The 21,636-nt window shown below is 44.1% G+C and overlaps 2 protein-coding genes across 4 annotated transcripts in view; one reads left to right on the plus strand and one right to left on the minus strand.

The window, feature by feature from the left end:
* Positions 1-18,659, minus strand: part of SMC6 (structural maintenance of chromosomes 6) — an 82,151-nt gene extending 63,492 nt beyond the window's left edge. Inside the window, exons 1-3 of one of the 2 annotated variants that reach the window (XM_054024132.1) lie at positions 18,509-18,658; positions 12,510-12,658; positions 8,813-8,930 (exon numbers count right to left, since the gene is read on the minus strand). In XM_054024132.1, coding sequence (XP_053880107.1) covers positions 8,813-8,930; positions 12,510-12,653 — 262 coding nt within the window. In that variant the 5' untranslated portion in view covers positions 12,654-12,658; positions 18,509-18,658. Of the gene's footprint in view, positions 1-8,812; positions 8,931-12,509; positions 12,659-18,508 lie in introns of both variants that reach the window. The other variant, XM_054024133.1, reaches the window with a different exon arrangement.
* A 100-nt stretch (positions 18,660-18,759) lies between these two features.
* GEN1 (GEN1 Holliday junction 5' flap endonuclease) overlaps positions 18,760-21,636 on the plus strand; it is a 30,163-nt gene continuing 27,286 nt past the window's right edge. The window contains exon 1 of one of the 2 annotated variants that reach the window (XM_054021515.1): positions 18,760-18,845. The gene's annotated coding sequence lies outside the window, so the exon portion shown is untranslated. The remainder of the gene's footprint in view (positions 18,846-21,636) is intronic. The other variant, XM_054021516.1, reaches the window with a different exon arrangement.

Here is a 21,636-nt window from a genome sequence, read left to right on the forward strand (position 1 = left end):
TTTATTCGTTTTACCTAACACCCATCCTTTAAATTGTGAATAAAGGACAGATAATCTTACTAAAAACCTGATTTGAAAAAACCCAAAACAAAAAAAATCAGGCATTTTAGCCCCTACAAGACAGTAACAATGCATTTAACAAGTTATTTTCCAGAGCTTGAATGTGCAAGAGTTCGGTTTATACTGACTTTTTACCTCTAATCACAAAATAATTTTCAGAGACCAAGAATTAAGACAAACCATGCACCAGATAAAGTTTTCTCAACTTTTCTATATTTCGGATCTGTTCTGAAAGTAGTGAGTCTACCAGTTGGAAAGGACCTTGAGAGGTCATCTAGTCCAGTCTCCTGCACTCATGGCAGGACTAAGGATTATCATTCTAGACCATCCCTGACCATTGTTTGTCTAATCTGGTCTTAAAAATCTCCAATTATGGAGATTCCACAACCTCCCTAGACAATTTAGTCCAGTGCTTAATTACCCTGACAGTTAGGAAGCTTTTTCCTAATTCCAACCTAAACCACCATGGCTGCAATTTAAGACCATTGCTTCTTGTTCTGCCCTCTGAAGTTAAGGAGAATAATTTTTCTCCCTCCTCCTTGTAACAACCTTTTAGGTGCTTGAAAACTTATGTCCCTCTGAGTCTTCTCTTCTCCAAACTAAACAAACCCAATTTTTTTTCAATCTTTCCTCACAGGTCATGTTTTCCAGACCTTTAATCATTTTTGTTGCTCTTCTCTGGACTTTCTCCGATTTGTCCACATCTTTCCTGAAATGTGGTGCCCAGAACTGGACACAGTACTCCAGTTGAGGCCTAATCGGCACGGAGTAGAGCAGAAGAATTACTTCTTGTATCTTGCTTACAACACTCCTGCTATCATATCCCAAAATTATGTTCGCTTTTTTTTGCAATAGTGTTACACTGTTGACTCATATTTAGCCTGTGGTCCACTATGACCCCAAGATCCCTTTCTAAAGTACTCCATCCTAGGTCATCATTCCCCATTTTGTAGGTTGCAACAGATTGTTCCTTCCTAAGCGGAGTACTTTACATTTGTCCTTATTGAATTTCATCCTATTTACTTCAGATCATTTCTCCAGTTTGTCCAGATCATTTTCCATTATAATCCTATCCTCCAAAGCACTTGCAACTCCTCCCAGCTTGGTATCGTCTGCAAACTTTATAAGTGTACTCTCTATGACATTTTCTAAATCACTGATGAAGATATTGAACAGAACCAGAACTGATCCCTACAGGACCCCACTTGTTATGCCCTTCCAGCATGACTGTGAACTATTGATAACTACTCTCTGGGAACAGTTTTCCAACCAGTTATGCACCCACCTCCATCTAGGTTGTATTTCCTTTGTTTATGAGAAGGTCATGTGAGACAGTATCAAAAGCCTTACTAAAATCAAGATATACCACATCTACCGCTTCCCCCCATAACCTGTATTGTTATTTCCCTTTTTATAGATGTGCACTGTATTTGCCCTTTTCCAGTCCTCTGCAATCTCTCCAGTCTTCCATGACTTTTCGAAGATAATCGCTAATGGCTTAGATATCTCCTCAGTCAGCTCCTTGAGCTTTCTAGGATGTATTTCATCTGCTGAGAACATTTTGAATGGTAATTATGGGCTAAGTATGCTTGGAAGAATTAGATTTTTATAGGTAAATGTTGATAAATGTCAATTTCACTGTATGCACAAAAAAAGATGAAAACATACTTCTATCGCAGGCCTGCACAACTCGTAAAGCGGCGAGGGCCATATTACTCCAAAGAAAATAGCTGAGGACCGAACCCCGCCCGGCCGTGCTGAAACACGTCTCCCCCTCCCCCCAGCGCCACCCAGCCCCACCGAACCCCATCCCCACCCAGCGCCACCCAGCCCCTGTGTAAGCAAGCAGGACTCACCCCGGCGGCGCCTCCTGCTGGTCTTCTCGGGAATTAGCTCATCCAGCCGTTGGAGCGACCTCTGCAGGCCAGTGTCCCACTGCTGCTGGTTCTGTGTCCCTCCTGGACCCCGGTGCCCTTTGATTTGGAGTGCTGGCTCTTGGTCTCCTCTCTCTGGGGAACCCCCAATCCTCTAATCCCCACCTCACCTCAGTATAAGGCTACTGCCAGTCACCAACTAGCCCCCGCGCCCTGGGGTAGACTGCAGTATATCAGCCACTCATCACAGGCAAGGTTGGGTTTGGACCTGCTGCCTCCCTCTATAGCTGGGCTGCCCCTCTGCAGCCCTGGTACTGGTCTTAGGCCCTTAGCTAGGTCCGCAGCTTGGGGGTTTTCCAGGCTGGAGTTCCCCAGCTCCTCTAGCCTTCCCCAGCCCTGCTCCACTCCCAGTACCCTGCTCAACTCCCTAGCAGCCAGACCCTTCTCTCTCTACAAGCAGGGAGAGACTTCCTCTGGGCCTCTGGCTCACAGCCTTTTTATACAGGCCAGCTGGGGCCTGATTGTGGCATGGCCCAGCTGCAGTGGCTTCCTCAACCAGCTCAGCTTTTCCCCTGCCACAGCCCTCCCCAAAGGCTGTTTTAAGCCCTTCAGGACAGGAGCGGGGTAACCACCCTGCTATATCCCCCGAAACATCCCCCACCCCAGCACCGCCCGCACCGCGGAAACCTCCTTCCCCAGCGCCACCCCGCCGAAACAGCTGTGGGCCGAAAAGGAAGGGTTTTTGGGGGGGGGGGGATACTTTATTAAGAATTTTTCAATTAAAGCAAACATTTTTTTTAATTATTTTAATTTTTTATGAATCATGGAAAAATGAAAAACACCTGTTCCATTGAAAGAAAACATTTGTACTTTTCACAATTATCTTGCAAATTTAATGAGAGATATTACATCTCTTTTCGGCAACAAGCTTGTCATATTCGGGGGTCATATTTGAAGTGGATATTTTCATAATGTCTTCCAAATGGTCTTCAGTCAGAGAAGAACGTTGCTTGTTTTTATTCATGTTCATGATGGAAAATGTTTGTTCACATATGTAAGTGCTTCCAAAAATGCTGAGCGTTTTCAGTGCACCTTCAATAAGATTCTTGTATTTTTCATCGTCCAGACTTTTATAGAAGTCCCACAGGCTGCTTTCTCTGTGCTTATTTCGGTAAACTGCTGAACACTGAAGTTCAATAACCTCCAACTGCAAATCTTGTGGCACTTCCTCTGGATCCACAGAAAAGGGATCTTCAATCAGCTTCAACTGGATGTCATCATCTTTAGACAAAGTAAGTCTTCTGTCAAATTCTTCAATCAAAAGATTGATGTGCTTTGCATATTTTTCTCCTAACTTGGCGTGTTTGTGCTGAGGGATACGCTGTGCACAAGTGGGAAAGTGACACATTTCACCTTTTGACAGCTGACTTCTGAAAAGTTTCAATTTCATTTTGAAAGCTTTCACTGCTGCACACATTTGAAATATAAGTTGAATGTTGAGATCATTCAGGTGTGCTGTAATATCACAAAAGAAAAAGAGATCTTGATTCCAGGACTCATTTTCAAGCTCCGGGAATTTTATTGGCCCATTCTCTAGGAATTTTGCTATCTCCTCTTTCAAAGCAATGAAACGCTGAAGCACTCTTCCTCGACTCAACCACCTCACTTCCGTATGGTAGATTAAGTCGCTGCACTCGGCGTCTTCCCTTTCAAGAAAGGCTCGAAATGTCCTATGTTTTAGTCCTCTAGAACGGATGAGATTTACAATGGAAACTACCACTGACATTATATGCTCAAATTTTAAGACTTTGCTACACAAAACCTGCTGATGTATAATGCAGTGATGTTTGGTTATTTTTCTCCCGATAAATTCTTCAATAAGTGTAACTGCTCCAACATTTTTTCCATACATAGCTGGAGCACCATCAGTACAAATGGCCACCAAGTTTGTGAAATCTATTCCCAACTTATCACTCATGCACTTTATCACTTCACTGGAGATTTCTTTTCCAGTTGTGTGACCCATCATGGAGTACATGCCAACAAGTTCTTCAGTAATTTCAAAATTTTTATCAATACCTCTAATAAAAATAAAAAGTTGGGCGGTGTCTTTTAAATCGGTGCTTTCATCCATAGCTAGGGAGTAAAAGCAGAATTCACTGACTCTCTGCTTTAACTGATCACTTAGATTAGTAGAAATGTCAGCTATTCTTCTCTGTACAGTCATGCGTGATGGCCTGACATTCTCAAATATTCCCCTCTTTTCTGGGCATAACTCAGATACAGCAATCAACATACACTTTTTTAAAAACTTGCCTTCTGTGAAGCATTTCCCAGCAGCAGCAATTTCCTTAGAAATTTGAAAGCTTACTTTAGTATCTGTATCGTTCTCAGTGCTCACTTTCTTGAAAATTTGCTGTTCTCCACTAAGGTTTTTCACTAAACTGGCTGGTTTAATTATTTTTTCATTTGGGTTCAATTTGGCGAGATTGGGATGTTTAGTTTCAAAGTGCCACCGAAGGTTGTATTCTTTCGGAACGGCTAACATTTCTCAACACACAAGGCACAGTATTTTGTCTTTGGAAACAGTACATAAGTATTTATTTGTCCATTCAGTGTTGAAAACTCTGTGCTTGGATTCTATTTTTCTCTTTTTCTTTTCAGTCATGGTAGCCATTATGAAGCTCAAGATTTTGTTGAATAAATTCACACACAAGGGAAACACACAGTCACACACAAAGAGAAGAGATATCTCATGGCGCGTGGCACACTAGCAAGGCACTGACAGTGTGTGGAAGCCTGTAGAGGGGGAAAGAAACGGCGCGCATAGGGTAACCAGATCACAGTAGTAAAATAGGACCCACCCCCCTCCCTGCTCGGCCCCACCATTACACCCCTCTTTAACCCCAGGGGTCACTATATTACTGCACACAGCAGTACCAAAAATTAAAATACCTTCCAGCCACCGACTCGCCGCTCACCTCCTCCGAAGTATAAAGCCTCACCGCCACTACCTGACCAACCGCCCGCTCGGTTCGTCATCCCCCCATGAAATAAGGGGAGGGGAAAAGGGGGACAGTTTGAAGGGATTTTCTGGGGGTATGAACTAAGCCAGGGAAGGGGAAGGGGAGCAGTGGGAAGGGATTGGATGTGACTGTCTCACACACAAACACAGGGGCCGCAGGGAGCCCGGGGGGGGGGGGGGGGGGCAGTGTGATAGAGGCCGGGGAGGGATAAGGTCCCTGGACCAGGGAAGGGGGCAGCAGTCAGGGCAGGGCAGGTGCAACACACACACACACACACACACACACACACACACACAGGACGGGCTTTAGGAAGTGCGGGGCCCAATTCGAACATTTTCAGCGGGGTCCCAGCAGGGATGACTAGATGAAAAAAAAACATGTAAAAAAAAGCCTTTCATTTCTTCCATGTATTATTTACTTTCCATAACTATATAAATAATAAAATTATATATTATGTACATTGTGCTATATATGCTGTTTATCGGTTATTAATGAGCTCCATTTCACATGTCTGGGTCCCCGCCACTCCCTGGGGGTGTCCTAGGGTGACCAGATGTCCCGATTTTATAGGGACAGTCCCAGTTTTTGGGTCTTTTTCTTATATAGGCTCCTATTACCCCCCACCCCTGTTCTGGTTATTCACACTTGCTGTCTGGTCACCCTAGTTGTGTGCACATGTGTGGGTCCCAGCTGCTCCCTGCCCCCCTCATTGAAGCAGGTGTGCAGGGTTACTGCCCTGGGAACTGCAGGGCACCAGTGGACATGGGGCTGGCTGGAAGCAGGGCAGGGGCTGACTAGAGGTAGGGTCTGGCTGCAGGCAGGGCAAGGGGTGCGGGGCTGGCTGGAGACAGGGGGGTATGGGGCGGGCTGGCTGGCTGGCTGCAGGCAGGGCCGCAGGGGTGGGGGTGTCTCGGCCCAGTCCCCCCCCAGCTGCGGCTCGAGCCCAGGCTCTGCCTCGTGCCCAGCGCTTCCCACCTCAGCAGGCCCCGGAAGTGACGCACCCGCTGTACGCCAGGCGGAGGCGGCGGGAGACAGAGACACATGCACGCGTGTGTGCGCTTCTGGCTGTTCGGGACGTTAGAGCGCGGCGCGCGCGGGCCTCCGGCAGCCGCGCTTCTGACCATCCGGACAGTTGGAGCGCGGCACACACATGCGGGGCTGTGAGGTTGGCCCCCCCCCCAGGCAGGGGCCGAACCTTGCAGCTGCGCTTCTGACCAGCCGGTTGGAGTGCGGCGCGCACGCGCGGGGCTGTGAGGTCAGCCTCCTCCTTTCCCTTCCCCTTCCCCCGGCAGGGGGCGAACCCGGCAGCCGCGCTTCTCGCCGGCCGGAGCGCGGTGCGCACACGCGGGGCGGTGAGGTTGGCCCCCTTTCCTCCCCCCGGCAGGGAGCAAACCTGGCAGCCGCGCTTCTCACCGGCCGGAGCGCGGTACGCGTGGGCGGGGCTGTCAGGTCGGCTCTGCACCCGGCAGGGGGTGAAGCCAGCAGCTCCCCCCACCACTTGCCTGCAGGCCGCACAATGAGCCGCATGTTGTGCAGGCCTGTTCTATCGATAATAATCAAAATTTACAGATGGGCAAAGTAAGAAAAATGCTGCTTGAGAACTTAGAATTTGATCTAAGGTTACAGAGTTAGTATATTTTGACATATGATGTTGACAATTTATATTTTCATGGTTATACAGCTTTAACTTTTTTGAGTCTTAACATCTGTCTGATCTCCTCTCCATTGTCTTATCCTGCAGTATCCTTCAACTGAAAATTTAAGTCAATAAAAATTAAAAAAAATTATTAAAACTCAGTTTTGTGCACTGTGAAAATTTTAAATAGATAAAAATTAAAAATGCTTAAAAATAATATTATCCATCCAAATTATATATTGTTAAAAAAAAAAGTCATTCTGCCAAGCCTAGTGCTTAGTTAAAGAAATGGAAGCATGTCCTCTGGAATGGTTGTCGAAGCATGAAGGGACAAACAAATGTTTAGCATAGCTAGAATATAAATACCTTGGCAACACTGGCTACAACAGTGCCATGCTAATAATCCCTGTTCTCACTTTCAGGTAACTTTGTAAATAAGAGGCAGGCAGCATTATCTCCCATAAATGTAAACAAGCTTGTTTGTCTTAGTGATTGGCTGAACATGAAGTAGGACTGAATAGACTTGTAGGCTCTAAAGTTTTACTTGTTTTGTTTTTGAGTGCAGTAATGTAACAAAGAAATCTAGATTTGTAAATTGCACTTTCATGATAAAGACCATTGCACTACAGACTTCTATGAGGTGAATTGAAAAATACTATTTCTTTTGTTTATCTTTTTTATAGTGCAAATATTTGTAATAAAAAATAATATAAAGTGAACACTGTGTACTTGCTATTGTGTTGTAATTGTAATCAGTATATTTGAATATGTAAAAAACATCCACAAATATTTAAATAAATGGTATTCTATTCATAGTGCAATTAAAACTGCAATTAATCATGGTTTTTTTAAATCGGGTGATTAATCACTATTAATTTTTTAAATCATTTGACAGCCCCAGTTATTATTATGATTGTATATTTAATTACCCTAGCCATGTAGAGGTTTATTATGTACCCTTCTTCTCCAATGCTGTTAGCTTTGTTTGTATCACTATGTACACTACACAAGCAGAAGAAAATACCAGCAACAATACAACAGGGCAGAGCTCTGTCCCATCCCCACTCCTAATAAAAGTACAGAAAAGAACACTGCACTTCAGGTTTTACCTGAAAGCAGCAAATAATCCCTTCAACATAAGACAATGAATCAATACTATTCATACCTATATATTGCTCCTTACTGCAACACCACTAACCTCACAACCAATGGAGCAAACAACCCCAAGAAACCTCATGACACTAGATCAGCACCTAAACTCACACAACCACCCCTGGTACACAATTATCACACTAACAGACTACCTCACCCCAGTATAGAGTGCAAAGCTAGGACAGACATTTAACCAATATAGAAGAATCAGAGACTATACACTAGAAGAGGATAACTGGGAGACAAATGACAGTTCAAACCCAGAGAGGAGAGACATTCGTATGTTGGACATTTCAACAGAAGATAAGACATTTCCACAAATTACCAGAAAAGGTAAGGCTTTCTATGAAAAGGTGAGGAAAATAAGAAGCAGCCTAACCCTGGGTGAAAGAAGTGCAACTGCAGAGATAATCACAGTACACAGAACCTTGCAGCAGATCCAGAATGGATGACAAAACTCCAAACAGGTTATGAGGGCCAATCCTTGGCAGAATGAACTAATCTCTGACAGATACAGGAGGATTCTGTCTTTTTCTTGTGCTTTGACAACATTTATTGCACCTACAAATGATGCAAGTATTACTGAACAAATATAAACGGGAAGGTGTCTATTTTGTTAATGCTCAATCTTCCCCTTGTTTTTTAAACAAAAAAACATGACATCTTTACAAAGAAAAACAAGAAGAAGACAGTAACATTTTAAATTAGTATGTAATACTACATTTGGGCTGAAAGTTAAGAAATACATATACAACAAAGAACGTTAATCAAAATTAAGTTTAAGTTGTTTTGATAACACCACATAACAGGTCATCATTAATCAATGTTGTATTGTATAACTAAATTAAAATCACAACATATAGAAACCTCTCTATCTTGTTTAGCATTGAGACGAACATTAATGAAAAAGCAGAAGTTTGTATAAATAATTGTTTTCCTTTTCTGTAGTTAAAAAGACTTTTTAATGAACGTTTGCTCTAAATATTTAGGAACATATTTGGTTTAGTTTTTGGATAAGTCCACAAAAATGCTCCTGATAGAGAAATGAGAAAATTAATACTTACTTCCATTGTTTCCAACCACAAAGTTTACATTGGATCCAAACTGAAAGGGCCCCAACATTGAATGGCACATGAAGTTCTTCAATTGGATGCTTTCAATTATCCCCACTTCCCCCGAAGTCTACAGAAATATCATGAAAATGACAAATCAAATGCACAAAATTAATGAAAAAAACTGAAAGTGAGTCACGTAGAATGAGAAATTAAAATGAGAACATGGTGATAAAATGGTAATGGTATCAAAAGTCACGGATACTTTTGTAGCCAAAACAGGACAACAAACAGATGGAAGGGCTTTAGGTGGTGATATATACAAATTACACAACAATATGAAAATTTATAGTTGGTGGTGTAATTCAGTCATAATGTAGTATTAAATGCAAATAGTTATCAAAATGCTTCACTTATCAAAGATAGTTTTAGGGTACATCTACACTGCATACTCCTTTCTGTGGCATGTAGAGCACAGCATGCTTTTATTATTTAGCTTCCATGTGGTAGAATATTCTTCATACACCATATAGATTTTTTATTTTTTATTTTTTTTTTAATAATCTTTACTCTTTTTAAACAACTTTCAAAGTTGGGAAGAAGGAGCTGAATTTAGAAGCAGAAGGGATAATCCAGTGGCAAAATGCTGATATATATTTTGTTAGAAAGTTTTTAGGGTAAAGCCAAAGCTTTGGGAATGCAATCCTCATTTCTCTGCACTTTTGTTTCCTAGAAACAAATAATTGTTTTAAGCATATATAAAGGCCACCTGTAACTTGAGTTCTTACATCAGACAACACTGCATTTGAAGAACATTTCTTCTTAAAGCATTTTTTCTTAAAATATTTATCTCGTTATGACTCAACTACTCTAGAGAGCAATAAGGATGGCATTTATCCTCATTTTATTTTAAATTAGCACTTACACAAAAAATATATTTCAAAAATATGATTATATTTTGATGGTGTCACAAAGTATTTGGGATATGTTTAACAAGCTACAGTGGCTCCAACTGCTCCTTCCGGGTCACTCATTTATCTTTTAAATACTTCCCCCCCGCCCCCCGCATTTTTGTGCAACATAAAATCACAACTTGCCCAACATATTTGGTTAGTTTTTGGATGACTAACCAAACATTTTATTTCCTTAACTTGGTTGCCTATGTTTTTGCCCTCAGAAGTAGTCATATTATATAATGCAACTGACTGTGGTTGCCGGTGCAACTTATGATTTTAATTTTAAACAATGCTTAGTTGCCATGAGTATGTATTACACAAATTATTAAAGTTACATTTAAAAATAGTACTCTTTACTGTCTATTCCAAAGGACAACTGGGGACTGCAACAGGCTGTGGAATTTACAAAAGGATCAAAACAGAATGCTTCAAGAAATTGTGTAACACGTGTATCTGAAGCCAAAGAACAGATCATTATGGTTGACAGCACTCTAAAAAATTATTCCAGAAGGAAGATGTTTCCTCAAATGTAGTAGAGGACAACTGAAGAAGATATGATAGAAACATCACTGGTAGCTTTATTTTCATATTGTTCCTTCTGCAGCCTACATGCAAGACATTGCTTTACAATCAACCTGACTCAAACAGCACAAAGAAAGAAGAAGTGGGACCGCTAAACACCGAGGATGGAGTGGAGGTTAAGGATAATCTAGGCATGGCCCAATATCTAAACAAATACTTTGCCTCAGTCTTTAATGAGGAGGTTAGGAATAATGGTAGGATGACAACTGGGAATGGAGGTATGGAGGTAGATATTACCACATCCGAGGTAGAAGCCAAACTCAAACAGCTTAATGGGACTAAATCAGGGGGCCCAGATAATCTTCATCCAAGAATATTAAAGGAACTGGCACATGAAATTGCAAGCCCATTAGCAAGAATTTTTAATGCATCTGTAAACTCAGGGGTTTTACCATATGACTGGAGAATTGCTAACATAGTTCCTATCTTTAAGAAAGGGGAAAAAAGTGATCCGGGAAACTACAGGCCTGTTAGTTTGACATCTGTAGTATGCAAGGTCTTGGAAAAAATGTTGAAGGAGAAAGTAGTTAAGGACATTGAGGTCAACAGTAATTGGGACAAATTACAACATGTTTTTACAAAAGGTAGATCATGCCAAACCAACCTGATCTCCTTCTTTGAGAAGGTAACAGATTTTTTAGACAAAGGAAACGCAGTGGATCTAATTTACCTTAATTTCAGTAAGGCATTCGATACGATTCCACATGAGAAATTATTAGCTAAAAGATGGGGATCAATATGAAAATTGAAAGGTGGATAAGGAACTGGTTGAAGGGGAAGACGACGAGTCGTACTGAAAGATGAACTGTGAGACTGGAGGGAGGTTACTAGTGGAGTTCCTCAGGGATCGGTTTGGGAACCAATCTTATTTAATCTTTTTATTACTGACCTTGGCACAAAAAGTGGGAATGTGCTAATAAAGTTTGCGGATGACACAAAGCTGGGAGGTATTGCCAATACAGAGACGGACCGGGATATCATACAGGAAGATCTGGATGACCTTGTAAACTGGAGTAATAGTAATAGGATGAAATTTAATACTGAAAAGTGCAAGGTCATGCATTTAGGGATTAATAACAAGAATTACTGTTATAAGCTGGGGACGCATCAGTTGGAAGTAACAGAGGAGGAGAAGGACCTCAGAGTATTGATTGATCACAGGATGTCTATGAGCTGCCAATGTGATATGGCCGTGAAAAAACCTAATACGGTCTTGGGATGCATCAGGCGAGGTATTTCCAGTAGAGATAAGGAGGTGTTAGTACTGTTATACAAGGCACTGGTGAGACCTCATCTGGAATACTGTGTGCAGTTCTGGTCTCCCATGTTTAAGAAGGATTAATTCAAACTGGAATAGGTACAGAGAACGGCTACTAGGATGATCCGAGGAATGGAAAGCCTGTCTTATGAAAGAAATTTCAAAGAGCTTGGCTTGTTTAGCCTAACCAAAAGAAGGCTGAGGGGAGATAGGATTGCTCTCTACAAATATATCAGAGGAATAAATACCAGGGAGGGAGAGGAATTATTTAAGCTCAGTACCAATGTGGACACAAGAACAAATGGATATAAACTGGACATCAGGAAGTTTAGACTTGAAATTAGGCAAAGGTTTCTAACCATCAGAGGAGTGAAGTTCTGGAACAGCCTTCCAAGGGGAGTAGTGGGGGCAAAAGACATATTTGGCTTCAAGACTAAGCTTGATAAGCTTATGGAGGGGATGGTATCATGAGATTGGTCTTTGACTATTAGTGGTAAATATGCCCAATGGCTTGTGACAGGATGTTAGATGGGATGGGATCTGAGTTACTACAGAGAATTCTTTCCTGGGTGTCTGGCTGGTGAGTCTTGCCCACATGCTCAGGGTTTAGCTGATCGCCATTGGCAGAGCCCCTGGGGATTTTTCACCTTCCTCTGCAGCGTGGGGCACGGGTCACTTGCTGGAAGATTCTCTGCACCTTGAAGTCTTTAAACCATGATTTGAGGACTTCAATGGCTCAGACACAGGTTTGATACAGGAGTGGGTGGGTGAGATTCTATAGCCTGCGTTGTGCAGGAAGTCAGACTAGATGATCATAATGGTCCCTTCTGACCTTAGTCTATGATATATTTATACCAGTTTGCATATTGCCTCTTTTTTAGAACTGTCATTTCTAACAGGACACACATCTTACCGACTGTGAACTGGAATTACTGTCAGACTGCAACTGTGAATGTTCTTCTTCATCAAGCTCATCATTAGATTCATCTGTGTATTCTTGTCTTGGCCTTTTGTGGAGTCCAGGTTCTGAAAAGCTTTCCTCTTTTCTCTTACCCATAAGTACTGAAAAAAGTATAGTAAATTGTAAGTTCCAGTTAGCTAAATGAAAAATATCACAGATTGTAACACTATATCGACATAAAAATATGGATGATCACAAAGAGCAAACTGACAGAATCAGCCCACTTTTGAAGCAATATTGACAAGTCCCAGTAAAACAAAGTGAAAATTAAGTCAGACAAAAAGAAAAATTTTTGAAAACCTAAAGCTGAGCAAACCCAACAGAGAGGCATCAGTGCTGGTACAATTATGGTAATGATGAAAATTGGACTATAAATGGATAGCTCCTATTCAACTTAAGAGGTTTGGTTATGACACTAACCAAGTACACATTGTATTGGAATTTATTTATTACAAGAGTACCAAATTATGTTTAGCACTACACAAAGCATGCGGGGGGGAAAGCACACTTCTGCATCAAGAAGGAACAATAAAGCTTCAATCATGAAAACACTCATGCACATATTTAATTGTACGTATCTAAGTATTCCCACTAACTTCAGTGGGTCTGCCCAGTAAGTAAAACTAAGCCTGTGCAGAAGTCCTTGCAGGATCCGGAAATGTCAACAGAAATGTCAACAGTTTCAAAATAATTCTCCAATGTTAAAAGATTTCTAACCGGTTAAGTTCTTCTACTCAAGATCTCAACTTTGTATGCCACAGGATTTACTTGAAAAATACCTTTCATGCACATACAGCAAGAGCACAATTCTACAAGTTGCTAAACACCTTGTGCAAGGTGCTTAGAAGCCCTCAACACTGAAGTCAACAGGTGTTAAGAACACTCAGTACTCACCTCTACAGGATAAAGCACTACCTGGCAGACAATGAGTAGTTTTAGATTTTAATAAAATACAAAATTACTAGTCTTAAAGAATTTAACATATCCAAAGTTAACAGAGCAAGTGAAGTTACTCAGCACGTGAGGCTCGAGAAAGAGAAATCCCAAGTGCATACAAGTGGCTCTGTCATTAGACCATTAAGACACTTGACAAGTTTACAGACAATGCAGAGGCTATGCTGAAAGCCATAGTCACACACAGCCTAAGGACAAAAAAACAGTATCAAGGAGGCCTTACACCAGGGTTACATCTGTTCCAACCTACTTCCTGTTTGATTGAAGAGAGAAAAGACAACAGATAAAGGTAGAAAACGGTAAAATCACCTCACCTGCTATCAGTAAGAAAGCCGGACTTACTTTGTCATTGCTGAGACAAAGCCCCCTTTCATACATTTCTGAAATGAACCTGACACAGGTTTTAGATGTTGTGTAGAATATAATATTAGAGAATTAGCATTAACTTAAGTTTGGTTAAAGAAATATGTGTTGTAAAGAAAAACATATGCCAGTGTTATTTCAAAAATGAGTGTCTAGGAGAACCCGCATGCAAGGGAAAAACTGTTGATCAGCAAGAAGGAGCAAAGATATAGGGAGGAAAGGCTTCGGGAAGACAGGCGATTGTAAATCTTATCTGAATTAAGACTGGAAATAAAGGTGAATTATCTCAAATTGTTTTTAGATGAAGTAGATAATTGGTAATGACATCACTTGTTTGTTAAAGGGTATTAAAAAGTAAGGCTTCATTGCTAATACCTGCCTGACCAAGTTGAATCTAACCAATATGGTCTAAGCACTCCTAGTTTAGCCCATTTGTAAATATCTTGGTCAAATGTTTATAAATGTTTTATATTACTATTTGGAAATAGTAAATTACTTATTATTTTGACTTTTTAGTTATGTTTAGAGCAACTGTATAAATATTATTTGGCCTGTGCATTTAATAAAGGAATTTATGGTTAAACTGGTGTTGTGGTAATACACTGCATAAATAATAATTAAGGCCAAGATTGTGTCATGGACATTTTTAGTAAAAGTCAGACAGAGCATGGGCAATAAAGAAAAATTAATGGAAAATACTAAAAATATCCATGACAAAATGGGAAGCCACTGAGCAGTTGCAGGGCAGGAGAGGCTGGGAGCTCTAGGGGCTCCTACCACTATCGGGGCTCGGAGCTCCAGGGTCCCCCTCCACCTGCAGGGAGCTGCTGGGATCCATCTGTCCGTGGGGGTCAGGAGCAGTGGGGATCCCCCTGACGCTTTGGGAGCTGCAGAGTACTCCCGCTGTCCATGGTGGCTCAGAGCTTGGCGGCCCCACAGCCTGAGGTGGCAGGGGTACTTGCAGCTCCCAGCTACCGAAGTCACGGAGGTCTCTGGAAGTCACAGAATCCATGACTTCCGCGACCTCCGTGACAAAATCGTAGCCTTAATAATAATTCTAGCATGCTGTAATCAAGTGAAGATTAGGGCTGAGATTTTCAATGTCACCATTAATTTTTATGGGAACTGAACCAACCAATTCCTTTAGGCACCTTTGAAAATTGCACACTGTGTCTAAGAGACAAACAAGTGTCAATTTAATTATGATATTTTCCTATGGAAATTATAAGCAATACAACAGTGAGTAATGAAACTTTTAAGACTAACATTAATGAAAAGAAACAAAGAATACAGCTAAGCTGGTTAATTTTCATTACTGAGGCCTCATCTATTCAGGAGATTAGCTCTGATTCATCAGTCAGTGGACAGTAACCAGTGTTATGACCAAATTTGTCCTGCAGATATGGAAATATTAAAAAAGAAATGGTATTTTTCCTTCAAAGAGTAGAATACTTTACTTCCCAAATGAAAGTGTAATAACATGGATTGAATGATCATCACATTGTTCTCTTCAGCCACTGTAATTGATGACAGTATTCAGAGAGTATTTGGTCCTGCCATGAGGGCAGGGGACTGGACTCGATGACCCCTCGAGGTTCCTTCCAGTCCTAGAATCTATGGATCTATGAATACCAATTTAGAGTGGATTTTCCTTGGGGAGGTAGAGGAAAGAGTGGAAATTCTCTCTACTCACCCTTTTGTTATCAGAATTATTTGTTCCATGGCTCTGAACATTCAGTAGCTGTCTTGCTACAGTATATTTCTTTCCCTCCCTCCCATATATTTCTGAAGTGATCTTTCACCAAGTATAACAATACACTATTCGCCTTCATTGGCAACTCTTGAGTTTTCAGTGGCTTCTCCCTTATTCCATCCTTTTCTGGTGATTTTACAAATAATTGGAAAGTTATAAATGGAGCACCAGAAAGAAATAACCATTCTTTGTCCTAATGCTAAAAAAAAAAAACCCACATCACTTCTCACTATTTGTTTTCCCTTTATCCCCTTAAAACCTATAAAACAACTACATTCAAAACTTCTTGCTTAAACAACCCTTTCAGTGGACAGGGGGCTGCAGACAGGGCAGTTTGAGAGGGAGGCTTACGATGGTTAGGAAGACCCATAACACCTGTGCCAGCACTGCTTCTGTCTCCTCCACCTGCGCCTGTAGCCAGACAGAGCGCCTGAGCATGGATGCTTCTACCCAGATCCTGGTGTGGTTTTGCAGAGACTGTAACTTGCAATTTCCACTTACTGATATCCAGGCTGGGGGGACCATCCAATGTGAGAGATGCCTGAAGGTGGAATCTCTCAGGCAGCAGGTGGGAGAGCTACAGGAGGAGGTGGCTAGGTTGCGGAGCATCCGAATCCACGAGCAATTCCTGGACACTGTCCATGTGGAGACAGCTGAGGTAGCTGTCCCAGTACACAGGACTGTTGATACACCACCGGTGGAGGAGGAGATGGCTTAGGGTGGACACTGGCAGCTGGTTACTTCTGGCAACAGGCAGTGCTCCACCCCTGCTCCGAACCCTCCTGCCGTGATAATAGGTAACCGTTATGCTCTTCTTGATACAGGAGAGAAGGAATCACCCCCTACAGTAAAGGAGAAGAAGCCTCGTACCCCTAAGGCTGGGAGGTCTGCTGCCACCACTGCGAATGGGAAACATAGGGTAATGGTGGTCGGAGACTCTCTGCTGAGGTGGATGGAGGCGCCCATCAGTCGCCCTGACATTTCATCTCGGGAGGTATGCTGCCTGCTGGGAGCCCGTATCCAAAATGCTACAGAGGCGTTGTCGAGGATTATCCAGCCATCTGGCTACTACCCCATGCTACTCATCCATGTGGGCACAAATGATACTGCGACATGTGACACTGAACGGATCAAGAGTGACTACAGGGCTCTGGGAGTACAGGTGAAGGAGTTTGGAGAGCAGGTGGTATTCTCTTTGATTCTTCCTGTCAAAGGTAGGGGCCCGGGCAGAGACAGATGCATCATGGAGGTGAATGTCTGGCTGCGAAGATAGTGTCACCAGGAGGGCTTTGGCTTCCTTGATCACGGGATGCTATTCGAGGAAGGACTGCTAGGCAGAGATGGCATTCACCTTTCGAGGAAGGAAAAGGCCCTATTTGGACACAGATTGGCTAACCTAGTGAGGAGGGCTTTAAATTAGCTTCAACGGGGACAGGTGAGCAAAGCCCACAGGTAAGTGGGGAACATGGAGGCCTAGGAAATGGGTTGGAAACAAGAGGGAGTGTGGGCTATAATGGCAGAGAGAAAGGAGGGTCAGGGCAAAACTGGGAGGCAAGATCGAACCTGTATCTTAGATGCCTATATACAAATGCGAGAAGTATGGGTAATAAGCAGGAAGAACTGGAAGTGCTAATAAATAAATACAACTATGATACTGTTGGCATCACTGAAATTTGGTGGGATAATACACATGATTGGAATGTTGGTGTGGATGGGTACAGCTTGCTCAGGAAGGATAGACAGGGGGAAAAGGGTGGAGGTGTTGCCTTATATATTAAAAATGTACACACTTGGACTGAGGTGGAGATGGACATAGGAGACGGAAGTGTTGAGAGTCTCTGGGTTAGGCTAAAAGGGATAAAAAACATGGGTGATGTCATGCTAGGAGTCTACTACAGGCCACCTAACCAGATGGAAGAGGTGGATGAGGCTTTTTTTAAACAACTAACAAAGTCATCCAAAGCCCAAGATTTGGTGGTGATGGGGGACTTCAACTATCCAAATATATGTTGGGAAAATAACACAGCGGGGCACAGACTATCCAACAAATTCTTGGACTGCATTGCAGACAACTTTTTATTTCAGAAGGTTGAAAAAGCTACTGGGGTGAAGGTATTCTAGACTTGATTTTAACAAATAGGGAGGAACTCATTGAGAATGTGAAAGTAGAAGGCACCTTGGGTGAAAGTGATCATAGAGTTCACAATTCTAAGGAAGGGTAGAAGGGAGTACAGCAAAATAGAGACAATGGATTTCAGGAAGACAGATTTTGGGAAGCTCAGAGAGCTGATAGGTAAGGTCCCATAGGAATCAAGACTGAGGGGAAAAACAACTGAGGAGAGTTGGCAGTTTTTCAAAGGGACACTATTAAGGGCCCAAAAGCAAGCTATTCCGCTGATTAGGAAAGACAGAAAAAGTGGCAAAAGACCACCTTGGCTTAACCACGAGATCTTGCACGATCTAAAAAATAAAAAGGAGTCCTATAAAAAATGGAAACTAGGACAGATTACAAAGGATGAATATAGGCAAACAACACAGGAATGCAGGGGCAAGATTAGAAAGGCAAAAGCACAAAATGAGCGCAATGGGGTCCTTGGCCCCCAGGACTCACGAAAACCAGAATCTAGTTTACTGGGGTACAATACAGCGCAACAGTTTTTGATACACTGGGAAGAGCCACGTTAGTGTGACCATGGGTGTCCCACAGCCACCCCCGGGGACATGGGGCTTTGCAGCCTGGCCACCAGAGACACCATCCTAACGCGCTGCCCGGGGGGAACCCAGGCGACCCCCCCTCCATGAGGGCAGGGCGATTTGCCGGCGAGAGCCCCGCCCGGCCCGCGCACGCCGCGAGAAGAGGGTCCCGAGCTGCCCGTCTTACCTCGCGGGGAGGTGGGAGGGATTGCGGCGAAGGAACAGCCAGTATCGTTATGATCCGTTACTATTTTAAACCCGCTCTGAGCCCCCGCGTTCGACTCCGCGCTGCCCCGGCTAGGCGGCAAGCATCCAGCGGCAGGCACCGACCGGAAAGGGAAAGCAGGCGCCCCTGGACCCCGCCCCTGAGTGCGCACGCGCGGCCCAAGCAGTTGCGCGCCCCGCCATCTTGCGGAGGCGTAGCCGCTTCCGGGAGGAAAGGTGGGCGGCTCCCGCGCCAAATACGAATCCGACGCCGGGCCTCAGTGATAGAGTGGGACGTCGCGGCGCCGCTGGCCGCGCAGGTGGGACCCCCTGTAGACTGGTTCGGATCCCAGCCCCCACCCCGCCTAGGCTGTTCCCTCTTCTTACCCCCCCCCCGGTTCCGTTCCCAGCCACCACCCCGCCTGGGCTGTTCCCTCCTCTCACCCCCCCCCCGGTTCCGTTCCCAGCCACCACCCCGCCTGGGCTGTTCCCTCCTCTCACCCCCCCCCCCGGCTCAGATCCCCCCCCCTTCTCACACTCACCCTCCTGCCACCCAGGTCACATCTTGGTCTCCCTAAACTATCCAACCCCGTGTTTCATCCCAGTTGCTCCTGCTTAGCATCCTGGGGATGTGTGTTTGTATTCAGACCCTATCAAGGCTGTTGCCTGCTTCCCACTGTGGGGACCTGAATTCCAGTCCTGGCCTTGCCTTGGCTCTTTGTTTGTGTCTCCTCTTCCCCCATCCACACTGCAGTTCTCCTCTTTCCCACCCTGCTCCCATTGCACCCCAGAAACCAGTACAGGAGCCCTGGATGCAGCGTAGCGTGTAGTCCCCTAAGGGCCTAGTATCCGGAGTGAGCTGCAGGAGTTTAGTGGTGGCCCACCACGGATATTAATTGACAGCTCCTCCATGGAGCCGGGAGCATAGGCTCATGTATCTGGTGCAGTTCACAGAATTCCCTAACACTTGTTCTTTCTGCAGCAAGAGGGAGACTGTGTTGCACATCTGCATAAAGCAGAGGTCCCCAACCTGTGGGGTGCACCCCCTTAGTGGGTACAGAGGAACATTTGGGGGGGTACAGCAGGGCCCAGAACAGTCCCCACCGGGGGGTTGGGCAGGAGCACCACCAGCCCCGCCCCTAGCTCTGCACCTGGCCCCGGCCCCATCCATGGCTCCACACCCTGCCGAGGCTCCGTTGCCTGCCCCCACCACAGCCCCAGCCTTGGGCTCCTTACCCTGTCCATGTCCTGCTGCCCCTGGAGCCACAGCTCCTCTCCCAGCTCCTGGGAGGGGCGCCGCGACCCTGAAAAGTTTGGGATACTCTACTGTAGTGGTCTTGAGGGGCTGAAATCTGACAAACCTCCTGCTGAGATTCTGGGTGCACTTTTCCCCACACCTCATTTACCTCTATAGCCCCACAAAGTCACAAGACCTCTTTGTCAACCTCCTGGCACTGTCAAGATGACCATCCGTCACACCTTGAGGAGGAAGCTGGACGGGGGGTGGTGTCTCTGTAACTGTGGTATATTTCTGGTCCCTTGTCTCGTACCTCTGAGCAAAGTTCCTTGGGCAGTGTCCACTGGCTCCCTGGACGTTTTTGAGGAGCAGTGTGCATTGTTGAGTGTTCTCTGCTCTATTTCCTGTTCTAGTTCCCTGCTTTTTAACCTTGACCCTCCCTCCATTTTTGTTTGTTCATTTGTTGCCCCAAGACTTTAGTTGTGGCCTGGGTGAGTGGATAAACCTTTAGTTCTGGGTGGGCCATCCCAGTACCCACAATCATAGGTGCTGACTCTGTGGGTGCTCTGGGGCGGGAGCACCCGCAGAAAAGAAAATAGTGGGTGCTCAGCACCCCCAGCCACAGCTGTTTGGTGGTGCCCCAAAACAGCTGATTGTAGGCTGGGGGAGAGCAGTAAGCAGGTGAGGAAGAAGCAGAGTAAGGGCGGGGCCTGAGGGAATGGGTTGAAGGGGGGCCCTCAGGGCAGAGTGGGAGTGTAGTACCCCGGGGGAAAAGAACAACTCAGTGCCTATGCCCACAATGGGTTCAGGATTTTAGTGGTTCTCTTCCCTTCCCCCCTCCAAAATTCACTAATGCTGAGAATACACATGGATTAGTAAAAGTATTGGTATTTTAAGGGCAGATGCAGCATTGCATGCAGCCTAACCAGCTAGTAGCATAGGGACTTAATGGTTTTATTCTTGTTTTACTTACAGAAAGAAAGAATTGCAAGTATTTAATCTTGTGCAACATGTCTTTTTATATTTGAAGAGTAAGACTAAATTGCATAGAATGTGTTTTGCGTTTCATTTCTTAAAACTTTTTCACTCTCTTTTGTCTCAGTGAAAACAAGAGGGTATCCCACAAACGGAATAGTAGTGGGTGATGCACTTTGGGAGCTTAGGTGGGTTAGCAAAGCTGTGTGATGTGATCTCAGGACTTGGAATACTAGTGAGGATTGTAGTTTAGACAAAGTAATTGCAGAACTCTGCTGTGTGGGGACATCTTAGTATGGGAAGGGCAGGGGAACTGCAGGGCAGAATTGAGGCGCATTGGCCAAGATTTCTTGGATAAATTTGCATAGTCAGATGACCTGTCTGAAGCAAACCATTAACTGTCATCAACTTTAAATTCATTTACTCATTTTAAGTACTCCTTTTGTTTTTGTTGAGTTAATTGTAATCATATAAAATGTTTATTGTTTATAGACAAAGGGCTGGTCCACACTAACCCCCCACTTCGAACTAAGATACGCAACTTCAGCTACGTGAATAACGTAGCTGAAGTCGAAGTATCTTAGTTCGAACTTACCGCGGGTCCACACGCGGCAGGCAGGCTCCCCCGTCGACTCCGCGTACTCCTCTCATGGAGCAGGAGTACCGGCGTCGACGGCGAGCACTTCCAGGATCGATCCGGGATCGATGTATCGCGTCTAGTCAAGACGCAATACATCGATCCCAGAAGATCGATTGCTTACCACCGGACCCGGAGGTAAGTATAGACGTACCCTTACTTGCTCTAAACTTTTAAAGGCTGGTTTATCCTGGACCTGATGTCAGTGACTGTATTGCAATTCACTTTTGTGGAAGCCAGATCAACTCCCTAAATTTTGTTG

The sequence above is a fragment of the Malaclemys terrapin genome, chromosome 3 (assembly GCF_027887155.1).
Source record: "Malaclemys terrapin pileata isolate rMalTer1 chromosome 3, rMalTer1.hap1, whole genome shotgun sequence".
NCBI lineage: Eukaryota > Metazoa > Chordata > Testudines > Emydidae > Malaclemys > Malaclemys terrapin.